This window comes from Astatotilapia calliptera, chromosome 18 (genome assembly GCF_964374335.1).
Source record: "Astatotilapia calliptera chromosome 18, fAstCal68.1, whole genome shotgun sequence".
Lineage (NCBI taxonomy): Eukaryota > Metazoa > Chordata > Actinopteri > Cichliformes > Cichlidae > Astatotilapia > Astatotilapia calliptera.
In genome coordinates this window covers 21,714,855-21,741,352 of record NC_137439.1, presented here as the reverse complement: position 1 = coordinate 21,741,352, position 26,498 = coordinate 21,714,855, and the positions used below count along the sequence as shown (strand labels likewise).

At 41.6% G+C, this 26,498-nt stretch overlaps 3 protein-coding genes across 5 annotated transcripts; 2 read left to right on the top strand and 1 right to left on the bottom strand.

Annotated features, from left to right (window-relative positions):
• The first annotated feature begins 1,427 nt into the window (after positions 1-1,427).
• vwa5b2 (von Willebrand factor A domain containing 5B2) lies at positions 1,428-15,598 on the top strand. 2 transcript variants are annotated; one of them, XM_026150062.2, is made up of 22 exons: positions 1,429-1,593; positions 3,023-3,190; positions 4,543-4,749; positions 5,485-5,710; positions 5,812-5,969; positions 6,218-6,349; positions 6,437-6,561; positions 6,653-6,829; positions 6,940-7,050; positions 7,668-7,870; positions 8,790-8,904; positions 9,268-9,453; positions 10,175-10,385; positions 10,468-10,793; positions 11,122-11,359; positions 11,446-11,787; positions 11,887-12,021; positions 12,484-12,612; positions 12,691-12,741; positions 13,106-13,214; positions 14,023-14,146; positions 14,436-15,598. In XM_026150062.2, the coding sequence occupies exons 2-22, from the start codon at positions 3,052-3,054 to the stop codon at positions 15,195-15,197; spliced, it is 4,206 nt and encodes a 1,401-aa protein (XP_026005847.2). In that variant the 5' UTR covers positions 1,429-1,593; positions 3,023-3,051; the 3' UTR covers positions 15,198-15,598. The 2 variants fall into 2 exon arrangements, with proteins under 2 accessions (XP_080149269.1, XP_026005847.2); XM_080293143.1 differs by having other exon boundaries at positions 1,428-1,593; positions 12,484-12,741.
• On the bottom strand, positions 15,589-19,884 carry alg3 (ALG3 alpha-1,3- mannosyltransferase). The gene is made up of 9 exons (XM_080293146.1): positions 19,638-19,884; positions 19,071-19,170; positions 18,839-18,986; positions 18,323-18,483; positions 18,031-18,151; positions 17,711-17,916; positions 17,281-17,356; positions 16,665-16,810; positions 15,589-16,575 (listed from the first exon to the last, which is right to left on the bottom strand). Exons 1-9 carry the CDS (start codon positions 19,867-19,869, stop codon positions 16,395-16,397), a joined length of 1,371 nt encoding a protein of 456 aa, XP_080149272.1. The 5' UTR covers positions 19,870-19,884; the 3' UTR covers positions 15,589-16,394.
• mul2 (mitochondrial E3 ubiquitin protein ligase 2) lies at positions 19,825-25,861 on the top strand. Of its 2 annotated transcripts, XM_080293147.1 has the most exons (7): positions 19,849-19,963; positions 21,012-21,033; positions 21,301-21,452; positions 24,054-24,141; positions 24,267-24,387; positions 24,484-24,715; positions 24,834-25,861. In XM_080293147.1, the coding sequence occupies exons 3-7, from the start codon at positions 21,336-21,338 to the stop codon at positions 25,308-25,310; spliced, it is 1,035 nt and encodes a 344-aa protein (XP_080149273.1). In that variant the 5' UTR covers positions 19,849-19,963; positions 21,012-21,033; positions 21,301-21,335; the 3' UTR covers positions 25,311-25,861. The 2 variants fall into 2 exon arrangements, with proteins under 2 accessions (XP_026005845.2, XP_080149273.1); XM_026150060.2 differs by lacking the exon at positions 21,012-21,033 and having other exon boundaries at positions 19,825-19,963.
• Positions 25,862-26,498: the final 637 nt, after the last annotated feature.

Here is a 26,498-nt window from a genome sequence, read left to right as displayed (position 1 = left end):
AACAAATAATCAATAAAATGAATACAGTTACTTGTCTTGCAAAATGTTCTATCTATATATCTGCTTACATATATGACATTAAGTTTAGCAGTGACAGAAATGTTTTCATTTTTTAAGTTTCTTTAATCAGCATTTTTTTTGTGACGCTCTGCCAGGCCTTTTCTGCAGCTGTTTTTTGCTGCTTGTTAGTGAGTCTCTCTGCTTACAGTTTCGCAAACAGTAAAAGACGTCCAAGCTTTAAGATTGTTACATTTCTTTGCTTAAAGAAGCCCCTGGTTCAGTTTGTCACTATCCCCCTGTGTTGTGTGGCGCCACACTATCACTTTTGCAGCAGTTGACTGAATCTGATCAGCGATTAATGCCCTAAATTTAGTTTCATGAATATTAGAATTTGCATCATTAGTGAACATTAGTGACCCAGTTCCATTTGCAGTCATTCTTTCCCTCTGCACACTCTTCCCATTATTTTTAGTTAAAGTTCATCCATTTTCACCTGGCAGTTCAATCAGGCCTTTCTGTTCTTGAGTTACAGGTTTGCATCCTGAACTAAAACCTCTTTACATTCATGAAGGCGCCTCTCATACTTATATAACAATGAGCTTAATTTGCATAGCTAGAGTTTCTGTCAAATTCAAAACTCCAGAACTTTTACTGCTTTCACTGTCTAACTAGATATGAACCCAACTGTGATGCTCTTTTAACACATTTTTAATACTTTTTAAAATTCTGTAAAATTTATATTTCAAACCATGGTCTCAGATGACAGATTGAATTAATTTTTTAATTCTTTGCAGTGTTAGACCCACTGAAATGTAGACTGGAGGACAAAAACCTGTTCCTTCCTTGGTGTCACCTCCCCATGCCTACTGCTGCTTCTGACTGACCTGTTGGGAGAGGCAGAACACATCACCCCCCCCCCCCCCCCCCCTTTCTCTCCCTAGCCAAACCATTAGCCATGAATTATGGTGCTGCTACCATCACGGCCAATTGTCTGGATGAAAAGCAGGCTCTGCCTCACTTACCGATCTGAGCTTTTGCCTCAACATCAGGTTCCCGATCATAGTTTCCGATCATCCCCTTGGCTCAGGTCAAAGCAGGTAAGCAAATGACATTTCACATAACAGGAAATGTGGGTTCGTGTGGAGATGCATGCTGGTGATTGATAGCAGCAGTGAGACCTGTTGTTAATCTGAAAGAGTCATTTTAATGCGTTGCCAGGCAATGAAAACACATTTGTACAGACTTTATGTAGCTACAGTAGATGCATGAATGGGCCAAATAATCAGTTGTACATGAAGATGTTTTTATCAGCTATTAGCTTTGTACCATATTTGTTGTTCATTAATGAATATGCATTTGTGACAGTGCTTTGTGACTTGACTTTCTTTATAGGGCAACTGCTGGATTTATGGACAGAGGCAAGGAGAGACAGAAGGAGGGAGCGAGAGAGACAGAGAGGGAGGGAGGGAGAGCAGAAAGCAGTATCTGTTAACAGGAAAACTCCTAACGTATCACTTGGGAAACCCGCAAGCAGATGTGGTGGCGGAGTGATGCAGGGACTGGACAGAGAGGCAAATTAGCAGACACAGCACAGTAAGTGTTCCTGGACGATTATTTTGCTTGTTATCTGGGGATTGTAACTGTCATGAGGAGACTGCAGTGTTGCCCAGAGCCAATTCGCAACCACCTCTGCTACTGCAAACACCGGACTGCTTGATTAAGTCTTGGCAAACAAACACAGGATCATCACTTTCTAAGATTTCAGTCTACTTTTAATGCATACAGTTTGAATAGTGGGTGCCATGGCGACTTTTCATGCACCTGAATATGTTACAGGATATGTTGCAGTATTTGTTTTCATATTTCATATATATATAAATATATATATATATATATACATACTTGTTTCAGGAACAACTCTTGAAGGTTAATATGTACATGCATACATAATTTTCATCTTTATTCTACAATATGTATTATATGCATGCACACATGCACACACTTACTGTGTAAAGATGTCATTATCTGTGTCTTACTTTTTTTGTCAGCAATAAACCTAAACAGATCTTCTATCAAGATTATTCATTAGCTTTGTCAGAGATCTTGTTCTGAATAGCCCAAAGAGGGCCGCTGTTGTACTTTTCCTTTCACGTGTGTTCTAGCAGTATTACTTTGCCCTACTTTGACAAACCAGACATTTATTTGCTTGTTATGCACTGAGAGCACAGTAGCCAGATGGAGGCTGTTGATCTTGTTAGAAAGGTAGATGTGAAAAGACCATTACCTTGAACACAGCAAACACACACACACACACACACACACACACACACACAGACGCACGCACACAAATGCACCCATGTGTGCATACTCAAACACACGTACATACACACACACAGAGTTTAGTTCACCCTACCACTCACTAAGTAAGCTATACATAGGTTTCAGCACCTGTTGCACTTACAGTTATGAAGTGATCAGTCATGAAGACTTATTGAGTACAGTTTTAATTACATACATGAAAATTAGGACATATCTTAACAAGTTTTAATACTGTATTATTTCTTCCTGCAGTTAGAAAAGACTGAAGTAAGTATGGCACTGCAGTTTTAAGAACATGTGGCTTTGCATAGAGATTAGCAGCTAATTGCAAATGCTAGGCATGATGCATAATGGAGCAAGTGCTGACCTGCAGTGTTAATGATTAACCAAGCCTGTTATACTCCAGCTATCACAGTTGGTTGCTACGAGCTTGAGGAGACACGATAGGATGTTAGATGGCCAATAACTGATATGCCTGCACATATAAACAAGAAATATATGGCCTACGTTGTGTATACACATAAAATTGGGAACTTATCTGTTTTTGTTTAGTGTTAATTTGAGCAGCAAAAATCAGGTCTGGTTTACAAGGATCATTGTAATTGTGCTCTGAATAGAAAATGAGAGAATTTAAATGCACACTCACATGTTCCCCTTCCTGTCTGTGCTGGCCATTTGTGTACCTGTGTTTTGATCCAACCAGCAGGGCAGAGGCTTAATTTTACAGAAAAGATGGTGGGGCTGAGAAACCGCTCTACATGGAAACCACTGCTACTCAAAGCCTCCTGCATCAAATCTTGTGCTAATGGTTGCTCCATGGGCATCACTGCGCACCTTACCTATGCCAACGCTGACATAGAATCTGTAGAAGGTGAGTACTAACTGCCAAGTTTAGTGTAGCTAAACTGTGATATTATAATATACCACGAGACACAAGAAAAAGAGTTTTTGAGTGCAAAGGATAATGATAATCCCAGATTAAAATTGGGAGTGGGACAAGACTTGGCCCGTGAGGAACACCAGATACTTTGAAGTAAAGATGAAGAGTAAAAATCAACAAATCTCTTTCATGTTTATTTGTACTTTATCATTATCAAAGACATCTAAAACCAACATGACCAAAACTGGCCATTCGATGAAATAAACAAGCAAACATACAATAGTAGTATGTCTATTAATTTTCTGTATATTCAGAATAACTGACAAGTTTTTTACTTCCTTTAATAATCAGGAGCCCCTGTATGAATGTTCCAGAAGACTAAACATAGTATTTGCTTTGCCCCTATTAAATTTGTTCAAAAAGCTGCCACTGTCTTACACATTATATGCCATGAAGGCAGCGCAGCAGGAGCTGATGGCACAAAACAACTTTAAGTCTTCTCCCTAAGTTTTCCTTGAAGTGTTTACTTTATTAAAAGCCCTTGATGCTCGCCTCTGTCAGTGCGCCCCAGGGTGGCTGTGGCTACAATGTAGCTTGCCATCACCAGTGTGTGAATGGGTGGATGACTGGATATGTAAAGCGCTTTGGGGTCCTTAGGGACTAGTAAAGCGCTATATAAATACAGGCCATTTACCATTTACCATTTATTCAAGTAAGATTTTCTGCTTATCTTCTACTTAATGAATACCTTACAGCCAGTCAAAGTGATGCACAAAAGACCTAACTTACCAAGTAAGAAGAAGAAAAGACCTATAGCCCTGACTCTAACTTAACAGTATAGCCAGATTTATTACAATAAGTGAGGAAATTAAAAAAAAACAAATGTGTTTGTTGGATTCATTCCTTTACGACAGAGTAAACTTAGCACAAAATGTAAGGTAAAAAGCAAAGCAATTGTTGTTTATTTTACTGCTGAAAAATATCTTTCAGTGAAAAAATATCTTGTTCTTTGAAGGAAATTTGGTTAAGGAAAGCTGGGAGAAAGACACGCAGTGACCAATCTCAAGGGTAGATTTGAACCCAGGCTCTTCCATAAACCCTACAACAGCTCAGTCACCTATTCAACCCAGCGAGCTAAACTAGTATCCTGACAAAAGAAACGTATTAAGGTTTTCCATATTATGTCTTACCTAAGAAGAGAACTTAAGGTATGCAACTGGCTCCAGATCCCCCGATCTTAGAAATATCTACTGTACTTATTTTACTTATGAACATTTCTTTAGCAAAAGCCTGTTTCAGTTTTATGTGTCTTAGCAGCTTGTGTGTCTGTAACCTTCATCCAGGTGTGTTCATATACCCTCTCGGTGAAAAGGAGGTTGTGGTGGGCTTTGAAGCCGTGATCGCAGGCCGGTTGGTTGGGGTCCAGATCCAAAGCCGAGGAAAGTTAAAGGACTGCTGTTTGGATTGCTGCCCTGGAGTTGGTCTTGAAGGGAATGGCCTGGAGTGGGGCTGCTGTGGGAGCCCCAGTCTAGACATGCAATGCACCAACGGTGAGGGGGAGGATGGAAGAATGCCGTGAAGGCAAAAATATTATGTTGAAGTTGTTACATTTTTCTCTGATACAATTTCAGAATTGTAAGGAATAAACATTAGAGTTATACCAGCTTGCATTTAAATATATATAATATTATAAATGATATATAATATTATTTATGGATACTGCTGCAGACATGATTCATTGCTTCTCTCCTTGCAGACAGTCTAGCGCAGACATAGAGAGGGCTATCTGAAAAAGCCATCTTTACACTTGTGAAATGCATATATTTAGTTTGAAAAGCCCTTGATACTGATGCTGATGCTGATGCTGCATGACACTAAAGCAATAAAATCGGCTTTTAGCTTATAATAAAAATGTTTTATATAACTGCAAAACATTTGTGTACTGATGCTGCAGTAATAATGTGGCTTCAGTACGGTAAGTCCGTTCTGTGTCAGATGAGGAAGGCCATCTGATCTGGATCCCTGCCTAATGTTGTAACGGCATTCACTTAGTAGAAACATATCTACTTAACTGCAGACCACAGAACAGTTTATTTAATTCAGCTGATGGTGATGGATTATTCTGAGTAAATACCAGCAATTAATGTGCGTTTGTGTGCTAGGTTTTCAATCATGTGCTCTTTTCACATTCATCTACATGTATTTTCATATTTATTAATGATGTCGCAGACAGTCTTGAAAATTTAACATAAGGTTCTAACACAACATTGTATTTTGGGCTTTAGGACATCTGATCCTGGATGAGGACCTGGAGAGAACCACTTTCATCGTGGGCACCGGAGTCATTGGCCCCATGGATATAGTGTCGATCATCATAAGCACGACACTAGAACTTCCCACATTAGAAAACGGAGCCATTCGGATCGTCTACCCCACACTCCTTACCCCGCTTGTCACTGGGAAAATGACTCCAAGCAAGAGTGAAAGTGGAGGGAAGTCTGATGAAACTGGGTATTTATCAGACGTGGACTCCTGATTTTTCCCCCCCACTTCTTTCATATTATTTTCCTAAAAAACTTCCCATTGTGCGCCTTTTTTTCTTGTTTTTGTAGGGCGACCAGTTGTTTTGGTGCCACCTCAGGAAAACAAGATCGGATCGTGCACTCTCAGCAGCAGTGTGCGCACGCCATCTTCACCAGCCCAGCTGTCAACCTGGCACCTTATGAGCTGAACTTCCAGCTGCTGGTCAGAGGGGCCTGTCTGCTGGCTGGTACTGCCTGTCTCCTCAAATAAGGCTGATTCAGTGGTTTTCATCTCAACCATTATGAAATATGAGAACAGCAGGCAATCTCATTACTGAATAAAATGAATAGCTTCATAGGCGATCTCAGTCCAAACACAGCCAGACGATGAAACAGATTTAATCTTCACTAGTGTGAGCTGTAAAGAAAAATTAACTCATTCAAAACATTGTAATATGTTTACTGATTTTCATTTTTTGCCTCTCTTTATTGATAGGACTGGAGAGCCCTACTCACGCTCTGAGGGCTGATGCAGATCCAAGTGCCCAAAGTGCCTCTGCCACCTACATCACCTTGGCACAGGAGCATCCCTATGACAGACACATAGAGATTATTTTGCACCTCAGCGGTGAGCGATGACAAAGTGGTTTGGGAAGGTCTGAACTTTTCATTGCTGTGATTTTCTTTTTATTCTGACTTTTAAACCCTTCCTCAGAACCTCACAGCCCCTTGGTCATCTTAGAGAGAGGCAGGCTCTCCTTCAGCCAATATGAACAGCAAATCTGCTCCCGTCGAGATTTCATCCGATGCACCCGCAAGGATTCAGAACCTGAAAGAAAGGTTTGTTCGTTTTTTCCTGCTGTCAAGCATTTAAATACACCTTTCTCAAGACGTTAAGCTTTCATTGCTGATTTTCCTTCTTCGCCTGCAGCTGGAGTTTGTCAGGAAGCGATACCACAAAGACATTCTGTGCAGCCCTGTGTTGATGCTCAATTTCTGCCCCGACTTGCTGCGTGAACCTCTGGAAGTGCACAAAGCCACCAGGGAGCTGCTGTTTCTCATTGATCGCAGTGGCAGCATGAGTGGCGCCAACATCCAGCGTGTGAAAGTGAGCAGTAGTCAAAAGCATGCAAATAAAACATGAAGTTCAGATTTGAGAATGTATATATATGTATATGACTCTGGCTCCATCCTGTATATGCTTTCTTATTCTGACAGGAAGCCATGGTGGTGGCACTCAAGAGTCTACCTTCTGGCACAATGCTCAACATTGTGGGATTTGGTACCACCATCAAGCCCCTGTTCACCTCCAGCAAGCTTTGCACTGATGTCAGTATTACCTAATGAGCTTTGCCCCTGAATTGGGTATTTTTAAAAGATTTTCAGTGTTTTTCATGATATCTGTGAATCCCTTCCAGTAAACGAGAACACACGGAGCATTTGGATGATGTTTTTCTGAACACAAAATGTCATTCAGTCGTTCAGGACTATCTGTTCTGTTTTCTACTCTCTAATCAGGCAATAGGTCAGTTCTTGGGTTGCCTTAGTAGCAGAGTATCAGGTTTTATCCAGACCCGGGGCTGCAAGCACAAACAGTCTTTCCACATTCTCCTCGCCATATGGTGGCCTTTCATGCATTTTCACTTAGGCAGGACGTGTCCCTCCATCTCCTGCACTGACAGCTATGTTTATCCACCATGTGAACTGAGGTCATTTTAAGGCAGGTGCTAATGTGTGTTTGTTTGTGCTGTCTTTATTAGAGAAGGGTTGATTTAATTTGTTGCTTCCCTCACAGGCTAATTAGTGCATCTGATAACAAACAGTAAATTTATCCTGGCAACATGTTTGCACAGGCGCTGCGGTTCGACAGGAGTTGTTTGCTTCTCCCTCCTTTACTCAGGATCTGATTGCATCCCCACTTTAATCACTTGTGTGTTTGCGTGCAGGTCACACTAACTCGGGCCTACGAGTACGTCCAGAGGATGAGAGCTGACATGCGAGGCACCAACCTGCTGGGGGCGCTCTTCTGGGTCTATCAACAGCCCATGCAGCGCTCGTACCCTCGCCAGGTCTTTATTATTACAGATGGATCCATCAGCAATGTAGCTAGAGTGCTGGAGCTAGTACGCAGAAACGCGTGTGCTGGCAGGTATGGATATTATGTGCGAAGGAGGGTACAGAGGGAGCAGCTAGTTATCTATCATGACAGACAGATAAAACTGACAATAGTTGCAACAGCTGGTTAATAAAAATGCAATATTAAATAAACCATTAAATCAGTGAGGTTAGGAAGCAGGAGATAAGTAAAGGAGAGTGAATGGAGGCAGAACCAGGTGAATGACATGACAGAGACAGTATATGGGGGAGGACAGCAAGAGAAACAGAGCGTGGACCCAAGCAAACAGTGATCATAAAGACCTGAGAGCAAAGCTCTGTGGAAGAAAGACAAGAAAGGCTTGAAGTATTTTTCAGCCCCGCCCAGTAATCCCGTTAAGTGCTCTCCTCTGCAGTAAGAGTCACGCCCCTCTGGTTTTCCCCAGATGCAGAATGACTTCATTTATGCCTTATTAGTATTCGCCTGTCGGACTGACTTTCTCCACTGTAATTTTTCGCTGTCCTTTAGCAAACTAGGAACACGTTTGTTCGTTTCTTTATTCTTATGGAAAACATCTAATTCTGCCCAGTGTAAATTAGATTGCCATCTCACTGCAGTCTGCACCTGAGAAGGTGTTGTACATCATTTTGAGCTTCTGTTTCCATATTTAGCCAGCCAGACTGCTGCTCAAGAACTCAGCCTTTTTCGATTATTCCGTCCCCTGAGCCATTTAAACTCTTAGCTAGCCAAATGGCTGGTGATCTCCACCAGTGTCTGTTTGATGACTCTACATTTTCTATTTGTAAGCGACATAGAAGCAACATTTTAGGTTATTTTCAGGCTACTTCAATAGACATAAAAAATAAACTGTTATAACACAAACAGTGAAAATCATCCACAATTTAATATCATAATTAAATTTTCTCTTGTGACGTGATAAAAATGTAATGTACACACTGTATCACCTTTGCAGATGCTTTGGCTTAGGCCTTGGTCCACGAGCCTGCAGGAGACTCCTGCAGGGCGTTGCCAAACTGACAGGAGGGACTACAGAGTTCTTGGATGATGAGGAGAGACTCCAGCCCAAGGTCAGCAGCGCTGCAGCACTGCCACCTATTGGAGTGAAAAGAATTGCAAATTAATTAAAAGCAAAGTCTTGAAAGAATACATATGTAAACCTTGGGGCATTACATTAGCATTTCAGCATAGAGAAAAGCAACTAGCAGTCGTAAAGTGTAATAACTACTCAAGCATTTAAGTATAATTTAGAGTTATTTTACTTTAGTATTTTCATAGTATGGCTTTTATAGTTAGTTTAACAACTGTTAGCCATTGAAGATATACATGTATAAGTTTAAGTTTACCAATTTTTTAGCTTATGACAAATCACGGAAAAAGTGTTTTTTTAATTAGTTTGATACGTTTACTTCTTCTCCCCATTTCTGCAACAGTTAATCAAGCCCCTGAAGAAGGCCTTTGAACCTGTTCTGACTGACGTACGGATCGACTGGTATCTGCCAGAAAACATGGAGGCTCTTCTTACACCCAATGAAATCCCTCCACTCTACCCCGGGAACCGCCTCATAGGATACTGCACGCTTTACGACATGACCAGTTTCAAAGCAAAAAAGGCAGAGGTATTACTCTGTGTGCATTACCATGTAAAATATTAAGTCAGCACTTATTTGTTTATGTTGCTTCAAGTGAGTCAAATGTTATTGTATTTTTACAGTGTTCTTGAGCAAGAGTTCTCCAGGGTTTCTGAAACTCTTGCAGAGTTTATCTTTGGACATTTGCTGATTTTTCGCTCGTTGTTAGTCCAGTCCTTGTAGCTGACCAACTTTAGAGCTATAACTGACCTATGAATCATTCAATCATAAATAACACACCAAACTAAATGGATGAACCAGTCTTGTGTCTCCACATAACAGACAACTTAGCAAAGAACAAATGTTAAATTGTATCTTTAGGCACTTTGTTCCCATTCCTTTAGTTGAATCTATGACAAATGTCAAAGATAACACAGTTTGGCAGGGATAAAGTATTATTTTTGCACCTGGAAACCTATTCCTGAAGATTACTTAGAGAACCTATGAGAACGCTGCCAAAGACAGTTCAGGCTATGTTGGAGAAAAAAAGATCGTCCAAATATTGACTTTGTAGAATTCTAATGAGTTTCAAACTCTTTCTTTTTGCTTTATAAGCTGTATTTTTGTACATGTATATTTTAATACATTGCTGAAGCCATTTCCAGTTTTTCTACCAAAATATGCAGAAGTGAGGGTTGGCCCCATATTTTTGCACAGTACTGTACCATTTTTTTAAATGTAATCTTTGCATTTTATTTTTTTGCTTCAGGAACAGAGCTACAAAGATTTACTTCGTGGTTCTACGGGTTCAGTTTTTGGCCAGTCGAACGATGAGCTTTCACCTCCTCCTGCCTCTGAGCTCATGCCTGTGGTGACATGTGCAGATGGCACTGAGTTGGAGGAAGCACTGAGGGAAATTTCTAGAGAGATATCCTCTGAGTTCTCCTGTGCCAAAGACACAGACACAGGCACCAGTCCAGGTTGGTCACTCATCACGAACATTTGCATTTGCCAGCACACTTTAAACCACAGTGGCTAACAACAGGCTTTTGTCCACTATAGGTGTGGAGTTGGACTGGTCCAGCGATGTGAGGAAGAGGATCCAGGAGAGCTCTTACATTCAGGAGCAGTACATCCTCACTCGCTGCTCACTCAGCAGTGAACGAAGTCTACAAACGCAGTCCCACTCTCACATACATGCCTCAAATTCTGACGGGGGCTTTCTCTCCAGCTGTCACTGCTCTGGTCCAGTGCTCGATACAGGGTCTCTGCCCCAAGGCCTCGAGAAGATGCCCCCTCCAGAACAGAGATCATCCCTGTCTCGCTGGGCAGACTCATCATGGCAGCAAGACCTTTCAGTCAAATCCCCAGACAGCGGGACCAAAAAAGTAAGACTAAAGACTGACAGACTTTTTTTTGGGAATTTAGTAAGTAATTGGGAACACACAGACAAAACAAGACATGAAAATATAACAACTATATATAACTATAAACTTCTATCTTTCCTTTGGAAGAAAGATCATATAAATTAAAAAGACTGCTTATTTGAGTCATGCACAGCTGAAGCACACAGTCAGTATATCACAGGAGGTTGCTGCAAAGTTATTCTTGCAACATGGCAAATACATTTCAATCTAATGACCTTAACATACTGCAGAGAAAAGCAAAATGATACCCAAACCTACTTCTCTTTGCTTGTCCCCCTTTTACAACCAGAACGGGTGTCTGGATGGAGCTGAGGAGTCTCGTAGGAGACAAAAAGCACTAGCACGTTCAACGATGGCAGCGCGAAGTTTTTCGTCCCCCCAGGGTGAATTAGAGATGCATCGGCTGAGAAGGGCTCTGGAGAGGGTCTCCTTTGACCAAACACTGGGAGGGAAGCTGGAAGAAAGTGACGCGGAGACACAGCCAACACCACGAGGGACAGCGTCCCACAGAAGCCTCACCGACTCCAGTAAGTTTCACTGCAAAGAAAATAGGATCATATTTATTTATTCAGTCCCGTAAAATTTCTATCCTATTTTTCGCTCTGCCCCTTAGATGGACTCTTGTTTCCCGCCTCCCCTCTGGACTGGGACAGTTTCACAGATCCAGAGTATCTCTTCGCTGCTGTCCCGCCTGACAGTCCTCCCCCAGGCCAGTGCCGTTCCCTTATTCATGGTGTCCTGAGTGGCAGGCCTGTGTCCTGGGAGGTCACTGTAGACCTGGGGCACCTCTGGACCCCTGAGAGTCAGGACATTGAAGTAAGTGGGGTATATGGAAGGGGAGGTGAAGAAGGAAGAGGAGGGAAATCGTGCCAGGAGATCATTCACCAACTGACCGCTCGCTCAGTTATAAGAGACTTTGAGAAAATGGCAGAGAAAGAGAGCGACATTGGACATGGTGGGCGGTTTACCGGTTGCTTTTTCCTACTGATTAATGTGCCGTTATCTCCAAACTACTGTGCATCTCTTACTATTCCTCTGTTTGATGGCTTCTTAGGCTCAGCGAAGCGATATCGTACAAAGGCTATCCAGACAAGTAAGCACTGTAACATCATCTGTATGTACACAGCCTTCACCACCACTGACAGCAATCCCAACAAAGGCTTGGCTGACATGGATGTGCAAACCACAGGTGTGCCACCTACCAACACACATACACAGAATAAACTCTCAGCTCAACTTTCATCCAGGAAGTTTTGTTTACTTGTCAATGATAATAAGATATCTGTAAAGAACAATCCTGATCTTCTCATTGGTGTTATGAGGAATCAAGCATTAGAATTTGTCTTCTCTTTGAAGCCTGGTTTTATGTGTATGCAAGTTTAGAGCATGCAGCTTGAAAGACTTTGGCAGTAACAGGTCTGTATAATTCTGTATTTGTGTCTGATCCCCCTGACCTTGATTTGGATAATGGAGGGATGGACGGACAGACGGAAGGAAAATCAATAGCTCTTCTGAATTCTCTAACTTAAGGAAAACAGTGCTAAGTGAATTACAGAAGCACCATTTTAAATGTTATTTTTATTTATTGTTGGATTCAGTTGATATTTTTAAGGGTCCACATTGTGTTCTGATTATTTGTGTGTGTCTGCAGGGCTACATTTGGGAAACAGGCAGGCTTTTCAGTCAGGAATTCGTAGGCAGAGGACTTATTCTGTAGGTCTGGGCAGACGGCACACCACTGGAGACAGTGCAGAGGTGGAAGACACCTGGAACTCTACAGGTAAGAACGACCGAATGATGCCAGCACCCATTTCTGTTATCAAGACTTTAGGTCATCAACAATCTTTGTATCTCTCAGACAGAGATGACACTCCTGCCTCACCCTGTAGTGTAACATCCTGGGACTCTAGTAAGTACTGCTGTCCGTTCGCTCAGGGAAAACTCTGGTGTATGTAGTCTCGAGGCTTCTGAAGAGAAAGCTGTGGTGAGAAGGAGAAAAAGGAGGACCCCTCTCCCCCGACTCCATTACACACACAACTTGTGAAGAAGCTCTTAAAGGATCAGTTCATCTAAATAAATCTTCCTTAACTTTATTGGTATCCAATCGCACAGACATATTTGCTTTTATTCATTTAGTTCCAGATCCATGTAAAATACCTCTGATCAGTTTTGTTTAATCTGGATGAGCTGAGCCTTTAAGCACAATCAGAAAACACCACTTTTATCACTGAGCTGATAAAACAATACAATTTAATGTTTTAATGTCATCCCAGGTGTAGGGGGCAGCTCCTACTACACTACAGCCATGGCAACAGGCACCCCGAGCACTCGCTCACAGCGATCTATAGAGAGCAAGTCAATGGAGAGCTTCTTTGGCACCAGGTAAGACTTTCATATTAAACTCTTTTAACAGTTTGTGTGAGACTGACAAAGATGCAATAAAATAAACAGCATGAAAGGACTAAAAGGCGCTAAAAACTCCTAAGAAGTAAGACACGAAAACAAATACTGTAGTTACTTGAAAAGCTCCTACTTTAAAGTTGTTCATGTATACACTCCGGTTTGTGCACATGTTACTTAAATGTAAGAAATGAGCCACAGCATCACCACTCTGTTTACCCACATCTGTAAATGTCCTGAGAGTGAATGATGGGCCATTTACTGAAGTGTAGGAGTTAATAAATATGTGAAAACAACTCGGCCCTGGAACTCATACAGCACAGACTGTAGGTTCTAACCGTGATTGATGCAGTGAATGTTGTTCAGGTCAGGGTTCATCTTTTCACGCAGGCATATGGCTGTTCACTGCAGCTGCACGCTAATTCAAACCCAACAACCCTTACACGTGACATGTCTTTAGCGACTCCCATCACAACAAAGGTTTCTAACTGCAAATTGTCAAAAGTTGTTGCAAAACTCACTGTTGTAGTGAATTCTGATGTAGATTATACGGAAGTATTCATAGGATTTCTTTTTTGCGAGGCTCCTGTTAAATCTGACACTCTGAATCCATGTAATTTGTCTTTTGTTTAGTTAGCGGTAGTGTTCTCACTGAAACAGCAGTGTTATAATGACATGCAGACCACAAGGGTGTACGCACAACTCCCACATCTCCACTGGCAAATTGCACTCTCTTTAAATGTTAGATTTTTTTTTTTTAGCGTACCTGTTTTGTTTTTTTTAATTCCAGGTTCCCGCTGGGCAGGCTCAGGTCCTCCATTTCATCAGGAAAGCAGGTGCCTGTCAAGTCCCACTGCTTATCTGCCGAGACTGAGAAACATCCTGAAAGTGAAGCTCCAGACTACCTGCCCCTGGTGAGCTGTGCCAACATGGAAAACAGTGAAGTGCTAAAGTTGTGTCCACTTTATTTGTTTACCCAGCACACAATACATACCATCAGCTCCCAAATTCATTCTGCAAACTCCTGGAGTCAGTCAACATTTAAAGGCAGAAGAACTTTGGAAAGTTAAACCACGTGCTATGACAAATAGTGTGCAAAAGAGAAACACTGCCACGTTAAAGGCAAAGTGCATTTGCAGCATTGTAATACTGTGCACTCATCTTCAAGTGTGCTCATTACCCATGTCTGTTATGACTCCTCAGGTTCGTCTGCAGCTGGCATCAGGAGCTTTTCTTCTGACTGAGATCTACTCTGACTGTGTCCAGATTCCTCTGGACCGCCTTAAAAGAGCATCGCCATACAGTCTCCACCGCCGTAGTCTCAGCCCAGCCTTACGCTGCACATCTCCCAGTGCTCCATCCTTGTCCACTAGTGCCAAACCTCCTGGTGCTCCCTCTGGTCACCACGTTACCTTCTCTCCTTCCGCTTGCTCCTTTGTCAGACCAGCCATTCCACCTTTCCACCACACTCCAGATGATACTCCCCTAATTTTGGAATCGAGGCTTCGCCGAAGATACCTCTCTGAACAAGACCCTGTCACCTCTCCCACTGACCTCCCCAGCTCTGAAGAGGGTTCTTTGGAGTTATCCATCAGCCCCTTTCAGAACCAGAACCTCGGCCAAGCAGACAGTGGCCGTGGGTCAGAGACAGATATATATGAAGGCTCTACACCTGAGCAAGCTTACCTCCAAGGGAGCAGCCAGTTGGCTCAAGAGGATCTGGAGGGCTCAACTTGGGCCACAGCTGTGGCCCTAGCGTGGCTAGAGCACCGGTGTGCCGGCTACTTTATGGAGTGGGAACTGGTAGCAGCAAAAGCAGACTCATGGCTGCGCTGTCAGAAGCTGCCCGAGGGACTGGACATGGCAGGGCTTAAGGGAGCAGCCAGACAGCTGTTCCTGCTGCTGCGCCACTGGGATGAGAACATTCAGCTGAACATGCTGTGTTATAACCCAAATAATATGTGAGACAATCGTCTCAGAGGAAACCAAGCCAACTCTGATTGTTAGCATTCTCACCATTTCCCAACGATAGTGACTCTAAATGCCTTTACATGGAAAAATCGTGTTTTATTAACTTAGGCAGTGCCAAGTTCATTCTAATACTACATGCCATAGACCAGGGGGCCTTTTATGATCAGTGTGCTTTATGCAATCACAAATATGCCTTTATCATCTAAATGGGCTTTTTGTAGTCTAGCTTTTAGTTTGCAGCCAGTATAATATACTACTATACCAAATATGTAATCACAGTTACTGTAAAATGAAGATTTTGATTATCAAGATGATTATTTGATAAATTAAACAAAGATGAGCTTTAAACAGTGAAATGATTGTTGGTAAAAATAATAAAAAACACTAAAATTCAACCATTTGTTGTATTGTGTAACAATGACGACCACACGGGTTTAGTAGAATCCATTTGCCGTTTTTCAGTCTACTGCATGTTTCTCACATTAAATCCATCTATGAGTGCGGCCACTCACAACAGAGGATGACAAGTTACAGAAATCAGACAAACAGACTGATTGTCCACAGCTGACTTTTACACATTTGTGTAAAAATACAAAAAAACATCCCCTTCGATAGAGAATACTTATGTTTCATAACTGTGGCAGAGGAAATGCCACAAGCTTACGCTTGCTATGCAGTTATTTTAAAGCTTGGCGTTCAAGTTCTTATGCACATTATTGACACTTTCAATATACGATCATCCTGAGCACCAGTAAATAAAAACTTGAGATGATATCAGCCTACATGACTAGACCAGAGGAATTATGGACTGAGTGTAGTTGTACCACAGTAAGTGGGAATAGAGCTCATGTAATCAATTCTTTCCACACAGCATAACATCCATGACATTCTCATAGCCTCCACTCTTCTTATTTTCTATCTAAAACTAAACCAGAGAATTCTTATTTTCTCTTCTTATCTCTGCAACTGCATATTATTCCATCGTGTGGGCATCAGTCTGCACACACATGACGCATCCTTCACTTTAAGCAGTGAGAAGCTTTAAATGGCTCCTTTAATTCACTTATAAACAGTCTACCACAGCGACCGCCCTTTGCACTGGTGCTGTCAGGATCAAAGACAGGAGGATGGAGCGGGCTTGTCATCAGCTGATTCAGCCGAATAATACTTCTGGTCCGATCAGGCCGGGGCTCAGTGGCGTTTGTCCTTTACAGCTTTCTGCTCTTGTGTTTCTGCTGCAGCTGAAAGCAAAGGTGGAGCTAGCCAGAGACATAACAGGATGATGAGGTGACAGACGTGAAGGGCAGCTGAGCTGCTGTTAGTAGAGGGATAGGTGTTCCACGAAAGCTCGATCAGACCCAGGATCAGGACCCTGCATGCAAAAATAAAACAGTTTTTCATTAAGATGTGGCAGAGTGTTCAGGGAGGTGCTATGCTTCAGGACTTGTGATTCTGTCTCACCTGAGCAGATGGGCCAGCTTCTTGACACCTCCACTCCACAGCAGGTAAGGCAGCGAGTGGAAGTACCAGACGTAAAACTGGTAGTGCAATGAGCGACTGAAGCACATGCCAATGAAGTTACAGGTGAACAGAATCAGCACAATCTGTGATTTTCAGATAAGGACAAAAAAAAGGCATGTCTGGAAGATCATATGAAAAAATCTGCTAAGCATTGTTTTACCATGTCCTGTGTCCTGTAAAGAGAATGTTCAAAGCAAAGCTAATTTCAGGTGCTCACTTGTCACCAGGTTTCCCACAACAAGTAGCACCACAAGTTTTTTTGTTTTTGCAGAGTTTTGGAAGAGAAAACCTTCTTTTCCTGTGACTCTATGTCTGTCTCCTCTTGAATACAGTGGAACTTTAAGCACTAAGTTTTTGGTTCTCTGTCCAGAAATCTTGACCCAGTTACTCAAAATAATTAAGATCCACAAATCTTGCTGAGAAGAGTTTTCTGTATGATTTTTTTCATTCTGTCAACAAGGCCTGCAGATTCATAGTAACATCTAACAACAGACTTACTTAAAAATATATTTCACATTAAAGACAGGAGTAGATTGAAATGGAACAAAAGGATATGATCCACAGTGCTTTTCTGAGCTGGGATTTTCCTCTTGCCTGGTTCCTTTAGAAGTTCAAAGATGCTTTCTCCTGGTCTGGTGCCACAGACAGAATATGGTTATTTGCCATTTTAGAGATCTAGGAGGTACGTGTGTATTAGTAAAACATAAAAAGGTTTCTGCTGCTGACTGATGAGAACCCTGAAATACCAACAACCATTTAGTGCTGTTACTAGAAATCAATTGCATTTCCTTGTGGCCTAAATGTCTCTGCAGAGTATAAAGTAGTGACAATCCTGCTGAAATCGCCTTCCATTTTTTCATGACACCTGTCATGCATTGTCATAATGATGTGGTTTTGATCAGTATGTTATCATGCAAAGCATTTATAAATGTAAAAAGAAAACAGTGTTCCCAGTGTATCCCTGGCACATTCAAAGTCTATCTCACCTCTTCCAGCGGCGGAAGGCAAAGAGCAGCAGGGTGAGCAGATGAGCGGCCAGCAGGAGTAAGTGGAAGTAGCGATTCAAAAAGAGCCATTCTGGCAGGAAGCGCCAGTTGACCGTCCACTTAAACATGAACTGGCGGCCAAGATCAAAGGCACGGCTCATGTAACCAACGGGATTCTCTAGGAGGAAAGGGAGCCCCAACACAACCTGCCACATAAGATAAAGAAAGAGATGATGTTAGCAAAATACAGTCATTTGCTAAAATTTACTGTGGACAGAGTACTACAGTCAAGCTGTACCTGTTTTAATGTGTATATTTACCTGTATGCCTGCACACAGCGATAACTTGGGGATCGTCTTCATTAGACCAAACTCTGACAGGAGGAGGAAAAGTAATCCAGGGGCAAAGAGAAGCACGTTCATTTTCACAGATACTGCTAAACTGTCAGAAAGAGGAAAAGATTGAGTTGTAATTTCATCTTGCTACTCTCAGGAAAAATTAACAATGACAATGTAGAAGGTATGTAACACATTACAGATGTACAGGTGCCACTTGTTGATTTAGGGGAAGCCAATAAATGAGTATCCGCTTTAAAGAAGAGTGCACACTTGCCTGTAGAGGCCACAGCCCAGAGTCCAGTATCCATCTATGAAGAGATTGACAGCTGCAAACAGCAGCATCATGGCCACTGAGTCATTAAAGAGACGGAGCACAAAGATGGAGTGGATCCGATAGGATGCACAGCACACGAAGAAGAACACATAGGGAGGAACCTGGAGAAAAAAAAAGAAGGAGATTTAATTATTTGTGAGATTAATTATTAGAAGAAACGCTAAAGAGATTAATTCTGCAAGTGGCTCAGAAAAAGAAGAGCTGCAAGTAGAGGAAAAGGGAGGTCTCAGTATTTTTGTGGTTCTGGCCCTGGAACCCAGAGCCAGATATGCAACAGAAAACTAATGAATTAATGTGTGAGAATATTCTGAAAATAACATTAAATTTTGTTTCTGTAGGGTATAAAAGTTGAATTCCACACAAGGACACGCCCATGTTTCAATGAGCGTTTTAGCAAAATGACATGCTGCTTAATATATAGGGTTCCTGGCACATTAGTATTAACATTAGGCTCACCTTTTTGGTGCGATAGTATATTCTGAAGACAAGCAGCAGTGTGAGGAGGTAGAAAAAAGCAAAAATGTACTGGCCCAGACGGATGTTCACCCCATGGCCGGTAATGTAGTAGAGAGCTGTGAAGATGTAGACGAACCCAGCTGGGTACCTACAACAACAGTGTTCCAAATTATCTAGGAGACCTGCACTGAAAAGCGTGGTATGGAGAGAACTACATCATTTTGAAACTCACACCAAAGGGCCTGTGTCCCCTTTCAGCTGGGTGTAGTCATAGGTGCCATTGATAACTCCTTCCACTTCATCCATGTATGCTTTCCAGTCGATCTCAGTGTCTGCAGTACATAATAATATTAATAATAACGATGATGTGGATGTGAATATCTTGATGCATGCTCAATAGTCATGCTCAGTGATGACGATAGGTTCTGGAAAAGACAACTCAACCAGAACAAACAATCAATTTAAGAAGGAGAAAATATTATTGGTATTTTTCTGTTGCAGTTCCGTCTTGTATGTGGACGTGTAAAAAGTGAGCAGTTACTTTGCCTTTAGAAGTTTACTTCTTGTATTTACTATTGAAACAGCTACCTTTGGTTGTATATAGTCTTAAAAGTAATGGACGTTATTTGACGTTGGGAGAGAGTAAACCATTGTATTTGGTCATGCAGTGACAGTAAATTCCCTTTGACAGGTGGCAGGCAAAGCTAATACTTTTCTGACGCTAGCTACTTAGCCTTCAGCCGCGTTCAGATAAACGTCAAAATACAATAGCGTGCTAACTAGTCGACCAGCTACTTACATGCTACTTTCTGTATGACCCACACATTGATGCCGATCTCCAGGAACCACAAAACTGAAACCACCAGCAAGGTGTATTCCGTCTTGAACAAGAGCAAATACTTGTCCTGCCAAAGCGTATGGAGTTTCCCCCACAGCGGGGACGGGGAAACGGGAGACTTTCTCCGCACACTTCCAACTCCTGCCATGTCCGCGGCGTAGCGACGTGTACGCGGAGGCCGTAACTGACGCATGCGCCCAGACTTCGTCACGTGACAACTCTGTCACCGCACGTCAGATACACGGTGCTGCAGAGTGAATACTGGGAAGGTTTCGTTTCCTTTACAGGTATAAAAAACAAACTTATTATTAGTTCTAATTCTTGTTGAAATATATGTGTTTTATAAACTTCTAAGTGTTTCTTATATGACTGTTTAAAAAAAATCTTTAGAGGTCACTGGAGCCATGTCAACGTTAGCTGGCTAGCAGCTAACTTTGTTGTAGGGAAAACGATCAGGAGAATAACAGCATGTAAACATGTTTTAAAAGGCACAGCAAAGAAATGAAACTTCAGACAGTGGAAATACATTTTATTCAAGCTTTCCATCAAATAACGTGTGACTGCAGCTTGTTGAAGTTTTAATTTTAATGTCAGAGTGATCAAGAACAGCTAAGTGTCCAAAATCATTTTCCTTCATATTATGGAGTCACATTTGTTTGTTTGCTTTTCCCATTTTTATTTGTTCTCCAACTTTTTCTAACTCTTACCTTAATAAGCTGGTTTGTCTTTTCTGTCATATTATATTATATTTTTGAGCTCCTGAGTCACTTTGCTGTACGCTGCATCTTGATGTTTTTGCTGCTGGACTCCAGAAATAAATTTCACAGAGAAATTGTTGGAATAAATATGTCCTGTGCCTTTGATCAGACCAGAGAGAAATTTAGCAGTCTCATTGGCATCATTTTAAAATTCAATCGAAGCAGTTATGCAGCTGTTAATAATTTGTTGTTTCTTATGGTATTTCAACATAACCTCGTTTGTGCGTGGTGGCATTTTGTTGTGTTTGATTTTTGTATTATAATGTGTGTATGTATGATATAGATTGTGTATGCCATTGGGATGGGCATTGCTAACCAGCTTGGGCTATGAATGTTGTGGTATATTGCCTGGTTTATGTAACACACTTCGTCCTATGTAAAAATATGTAGAGGAAGCACACAGTAAAGATGCACAGATGTAGTAAAGGTGGACATGCACAGGGCTCATGTAACAGATATGGATCTAGGGAGGTAGCTAATCTGCTGTGGTAACCCCTAAAGGGAGAAGCTGAAAAACGAGGAAGACTACCTGTTGCTAGCTTTTTATCAACATTAATCCCATATTTTTATTTTGCAGTGTGAAAACAAAAGACATGCTGGTGAGTCTGTATTAGAAGAAAAATAATGTTCCTCTTTATCACAAAAGGCTGCAGTTCAAAATGTATGGCAGATAATTAACACTGTACATAGTTAGAGAGGCAATATTATCAGTTCCTTTGTTATGTCCCACACGTACCTCAAATCAGCCAGTAATCACTGCCACATCGTGTAGGCACATCAAAGCATGTCACAACATAGCCATGAGCCCCGCAGCTGTGGGTTTACAGACAGGTGATTCTTCTTCTTCTTCTTTTGTGTTTGTGCAGGTGCTCTTGGAGCCGTTACAGGAGACACGGGGCCAATGGAAGGATTCTTCGTGACAATTTCAGAGGCAGCGTGTCTTGGAGTCAGCCTTGCTCTCTCAGGCTTCTCCTTCTACCTATATAAGAAGAGCCGAACAACAATAGACAAACTCAACGTGAGTTGTTAATTTTGTGTAATTAGCTTTATTGGAAGACTAAACCTCTAAGAAGCTTCTACTTCAAACCCCTCATTAGAGATTACAGCTCATATGTTTTTGATGGAAGAGTTAAGGTCCCTTCTCAGATGTTAGTAATTTTTTCAGAGATGTGAACAATTAATCTGGGTAGAGAAATAACACAACAGGATTTGGAGTAGTTTAAATGTATAAGGTGAGCCATATATCACAGTAACATTTAGTTTATCTTCACCATATTGCAATAGACACTGTAAAAACAAACTTGCATCGCTGTTATAAAGCTGTAGGTGAGAACAGTGAGCACATCTGTGGCTATATTGCACTAAAAAGTTAAGATGGAGAATTTGGACAAAAATGCAAAAAATTGACATTCTGAGAATAAAAACAAAATGTCAAGAATAAAACTGAAATAGTATTTTGAAGGGAAAAAAAATCAAACTTGGAAGTGTTGGCTCCATTTGTGCAAGAAGAAATAGTGGCAATGGACAGATGCAAGGGGGTGTTGTATCAGAAGATCAGGCTGCAACTGACATTTCACAGATGAAGGTGTAAGATACAGTTGGGCAAAGTATTTAGTCAGCCACCGATTGTGCAAGTTCCCCCACCTAAAATGATGACAGAGGTCAGTAATTTGCACCAGAGGTACACTTCAACTGTGAGAGACAGAATGTGAAAAAAAAAAAATAAACCCATGAATCCACATGGTAGGATTTGTAAAGAATTTATTCGTAAATCAGGGTGGAAAATAAGTATTTGGTCAATAACAAAAATACAACTCAATACTTTGTAACATAACCTTTGTTGGCAATAACAGAGGTCAAACGTTTACTATAGGTCTTTACCAGGTTTGCACACACAGTAGCTGGTATTTTGGCCCATTCCTCCATGCAGATCTTCTCGAGAGCAGCGATGTTTTGGGGCTGTTGCCGAGCAACACGGACTTTCAACTCCCGCCACAGATTTTCTATGGGGTTGAGGTCTGGAGACTGGCTAGGCCACTCCAGGACCTTCAAATGCTTCTCACTCCTTTGTTGCCCGGGCGGTGTGTTTTGGATCATTGTCATGTTGGAAGACCCAGCCTCGTTTCATCTTCAAAGTTCTCACTGATGGAAGGAGGTTTTGGCTCAAAATCTCACGATACATGGCCCCATTCATTCTGTCCTTAACACGGATCAGTCGTCCTGTCCCCTTGGCAGAAAAACAGCCCCATAGCATGATGTTTCCACCCCCATGCTTCACAGTAGGTATGGTGTTCTTGGGATGCAACTCAGTATTCTTCTTCCTCCAAACACGACGAGTTGAGTTTATACCAAAAAGTTCTACTTTGGTTTCATCTGACCACATGACATTCTCCCAATCCTCTGCTGTATCATCCATGTGCTCTCTGGCAAACTTCAGACGAGCCTGGACATGCACTGGCTTCAGCAGAGGAACACGTCTGGCACTGCGGGATTTGATTCCCTGCCGTTGTAGTGTGTTACTGATGGTGACCTTTGTTACTTTGGTCCCAGCTCTCTGCAGGTCATTCACCAGGTCCCCCCGTGTGGTTCTGGGATCTTTGCTCACCGTTCTCATGATCATTTTGACCCCACGGGATGAGATCTTGCATGGAGCCCCAGATCGAGGGAGATTATCAGTGGTCTTGTATGTCTTCCATTTTCTGATGATTGCTCCCACAGTTGATTTTTTCACACCAAGCTGCTTGCCTATTGTAGATTCACTCTTCCCAGTCTGGTGCAGGTCTACAATACTTTTCCTGGTGTCCTTCGAAAGCTCTTTGGTCTTGGCCATGGCGGAGTTTGGAGTCTGACTGTTTGAGGCTGTGGACAGGTGTCTTTTATACAGATGATGAGTTCAAACAGGTGCCATTCATACAGGTAACGAGTGGGGGACAGAAAAGCTTCTTACAGAAGACGTTACAGGTCTGTGAGAGCCAGAGATTTTCCTTATTTGAGGTGACCAAATACTTATTTTCCACCCTGATTTACGAATAAATTCTTTACAAATCCTACCATGTGGATTCATGGATTTTTTTTTCCACATTCTGTCTCTCACAGTTGAAGTGTACCTCTGGTGCAAATTACTGACCTCTGTCATCATTTTAAGTGGGGGAACTTGCACAATCGGTGGCTGACTAAATACTTTTTTGCCCCACTGTATTTAAAGAATGACCATTTCGTGTAAAGTTTTATTCTGTACTTCTGAAACCCGTCATCCTTTTTATTCAGTTTTTAGCTGTTTATGTTGTGCACTTTTAGTCTTTCTGTGTTTCTTGATTACATCCTGATTGTTCTTTTAGCTCATGCCATTTGCATCTGTCTTGATGTAAATCCATGAGGATCTTTTAGGGACATATCTTTTCTTTTTCTCAAACTAAACTGGTTCTTTTGAAAGATTTACTATTACAACCAGTCATTTATAGAATTAATAGCAACACTGTGATTGCTAGCACTGCACAGAAAAGTACCCATTTACAGCCAGCTGATTAACACACACCAAAGACATAAAACCACTGGGAAAGCAAATGCATGACTTATTAATTAGTCAGTCTTATTTAATGTGTGTGCTCCATGTTTCCAGAATGCTCCACGGTTACCCATAGATAAAAAACTCAAGGACCTCTTGAAAGTTACTCCAGGAGCGTGTCTACAGTATGTCGTCATTGAAGGTAATCAGTCTTTTATTTGTTTTTGATAAGGAGTAGTACATTTATTTATTTTTTTAATCTGAAAACTTGTATACCGGCCTGCCTCTCATTCCCTGTTACTGTATGTGTGCTTGTATACATTTTAGGTGGTGTAAAACCAGCTGGAAAGCCTCTCATTAGTTGGTACAACATAGAAAATGTTGGTGTGCTGCGTAGATTCATGGTGAAAGAACACAGGCTGTTGTGGAATGGATTTTTACGTACATGGTGAGAACATCATCAGATCAAGCTGAAGTTCCAGTACATCTAACTTTTTCTACTTATTATCAGATATGCAAACTGTTTCTCACGTTACCTTTGCAGGACAGATAATGAACGACTCTTGCACGAAAACGTAGAGGCGGTGCCCTTTTTATTAGTGGGACTGGATAATACCGAAATCAGAGTCTTGTCGCCTTTACAGGCCGCTGGGCTGGACATGGAGGTCACATATGAGAAATTTCACCAGGTCAGTCACAGTTTGGGTGACCTCATGGGACAGTACTTTACTGGGGAGAAGCCAAAAGGTCAACTGGAGATCGAGGAAATGCTCAAAGTAAGTCATTCTATTCAAACTTGAATGAATTAGTGTTCACTTCATAAAGCCCAATTTGTTGTTAATATTAAAAATATATTCTTATTGATAAGTGCCACACCTTTTTTTTTTTCTCAAGGTGGGGACAAATCTTACAGGTGTAGGCGAGTTGAATCTGGACACAGATGGCACTCTGAGTCTGCGACCCCCTTCTAACGGTTCACAGTACTTCCTGACCCCAGCGGACTTCGACACCCTGCAAGGGGAGAATGAAGACATTGCTTTTTGGTGGAAAGTGTTGGCCATTACTTCTGCTTTGGCAGGGGCAGCAATCATTTTCTGGGCCGGGTTACGCTACTACCGCCACCTTAAGGATCTCAGGGAGCAGGAACGGGAAAGAAGGGAATTTAACAGACTGCAAATTAATGTACCAGACCAGGACAACCTTCAAGACGTGGCCATGTGTGTTATTTGCCTCAGTCAGCCCCGTAACTGTGTCCTGTTGGACTGTGGACACGTGTGCTGCTGCCACACCTGCTACCAGGCTCTGCCACAGCAATATTGCCCTATTTGTAGACAGAGGATTGTAAGAGTGCTACCTCTATATCAAGTCTGACGTATTTGTGGAATCAGGTCACTTCAGTAGAAGCTTCACGTCTAAATTGCTTAACTTATTAAATTCAAAATTAAATGTGAGTCATGTTGTGAAAACATTTTGTCCATAATAGAGATTTGTTGTGGGAAATATGGGGATATAAAGCAAGTCAAAAAAATGTGTAAACTTGTGCAATACAAATGTTTGTTTTGCTCAGTGCTCATGTGCCTTATTTTACCATTTTCTGCCGAGTGATGGTACTTTAAAGTAAATAGAGTGATTATTTTATAGTGCTTTCCTACCCTACCTGAGCACTCAAAGCACTTTACACAACTTCTCTCATTCACTGGTTCAAGCACTTTTTTGCTGTGATTTTTCTACGTAGGTTCTTTCTCCCTAACAGTTACAGTGATTCGTACTCTGATGGATGAATCAGAGGAACTTGGGGTTAGTATCTTGCTTGGGGATATTTGGCATGCAGACTGGAGCAGAGTTCAGACAGTTTAATTTCCATTCTTGTTTGTATCGGAAATTTACTGAAACCCAAATAAATCTAATGTCGAGAAGTTTTACCCTTAGAGTGTATTTAAGTGTATTTAACACATATTTTAGAATCCGTAGTGTCACTTTTAATGTGTGCATGCACACTCACACCCAGTTTATTATGTATTATGTTTGTTTGACTTCTCCTTAATGCAAATATCTTATCAGCTGATCACATGACAGACACTCAATGCATTTAGATGTTCATACATGGCCGTACTGCTTGGAGCTGATAGGAAGGCCAAAGTAACTTGTAAAACAACTCCTTAGAACCAAATTATACAGAAGCGCATCTGAATGGACACATCCAACCTTGAAGCAGATGGGCTACAGCAGCAGAAAACCACACTGGGTGCATATTCTATGAACAAATAACAAGGAAGCAGGAAACAACCAAAGCAGGACAAGAGAAGGAAAAAGACTTAATCTGATGAGTTGTGATTTTTGCTGCGACATTCAGATGGTAGGGTCAGAATTTGGTGTAAACAACATGAAAGCGTGGATCCACCCTGCCTTATATCAGCTACTCAGGCTCCTGCTGATGCTATAATTGTGTGGGGAATATAAATCTGCAGCACCTGCAGGATGCTCTCATATCATTAGACCAAAATCTCTAAGGAATGTTTCCAGCACCGTGTTGAATCTATGCCATGTAGAATTAAAGTA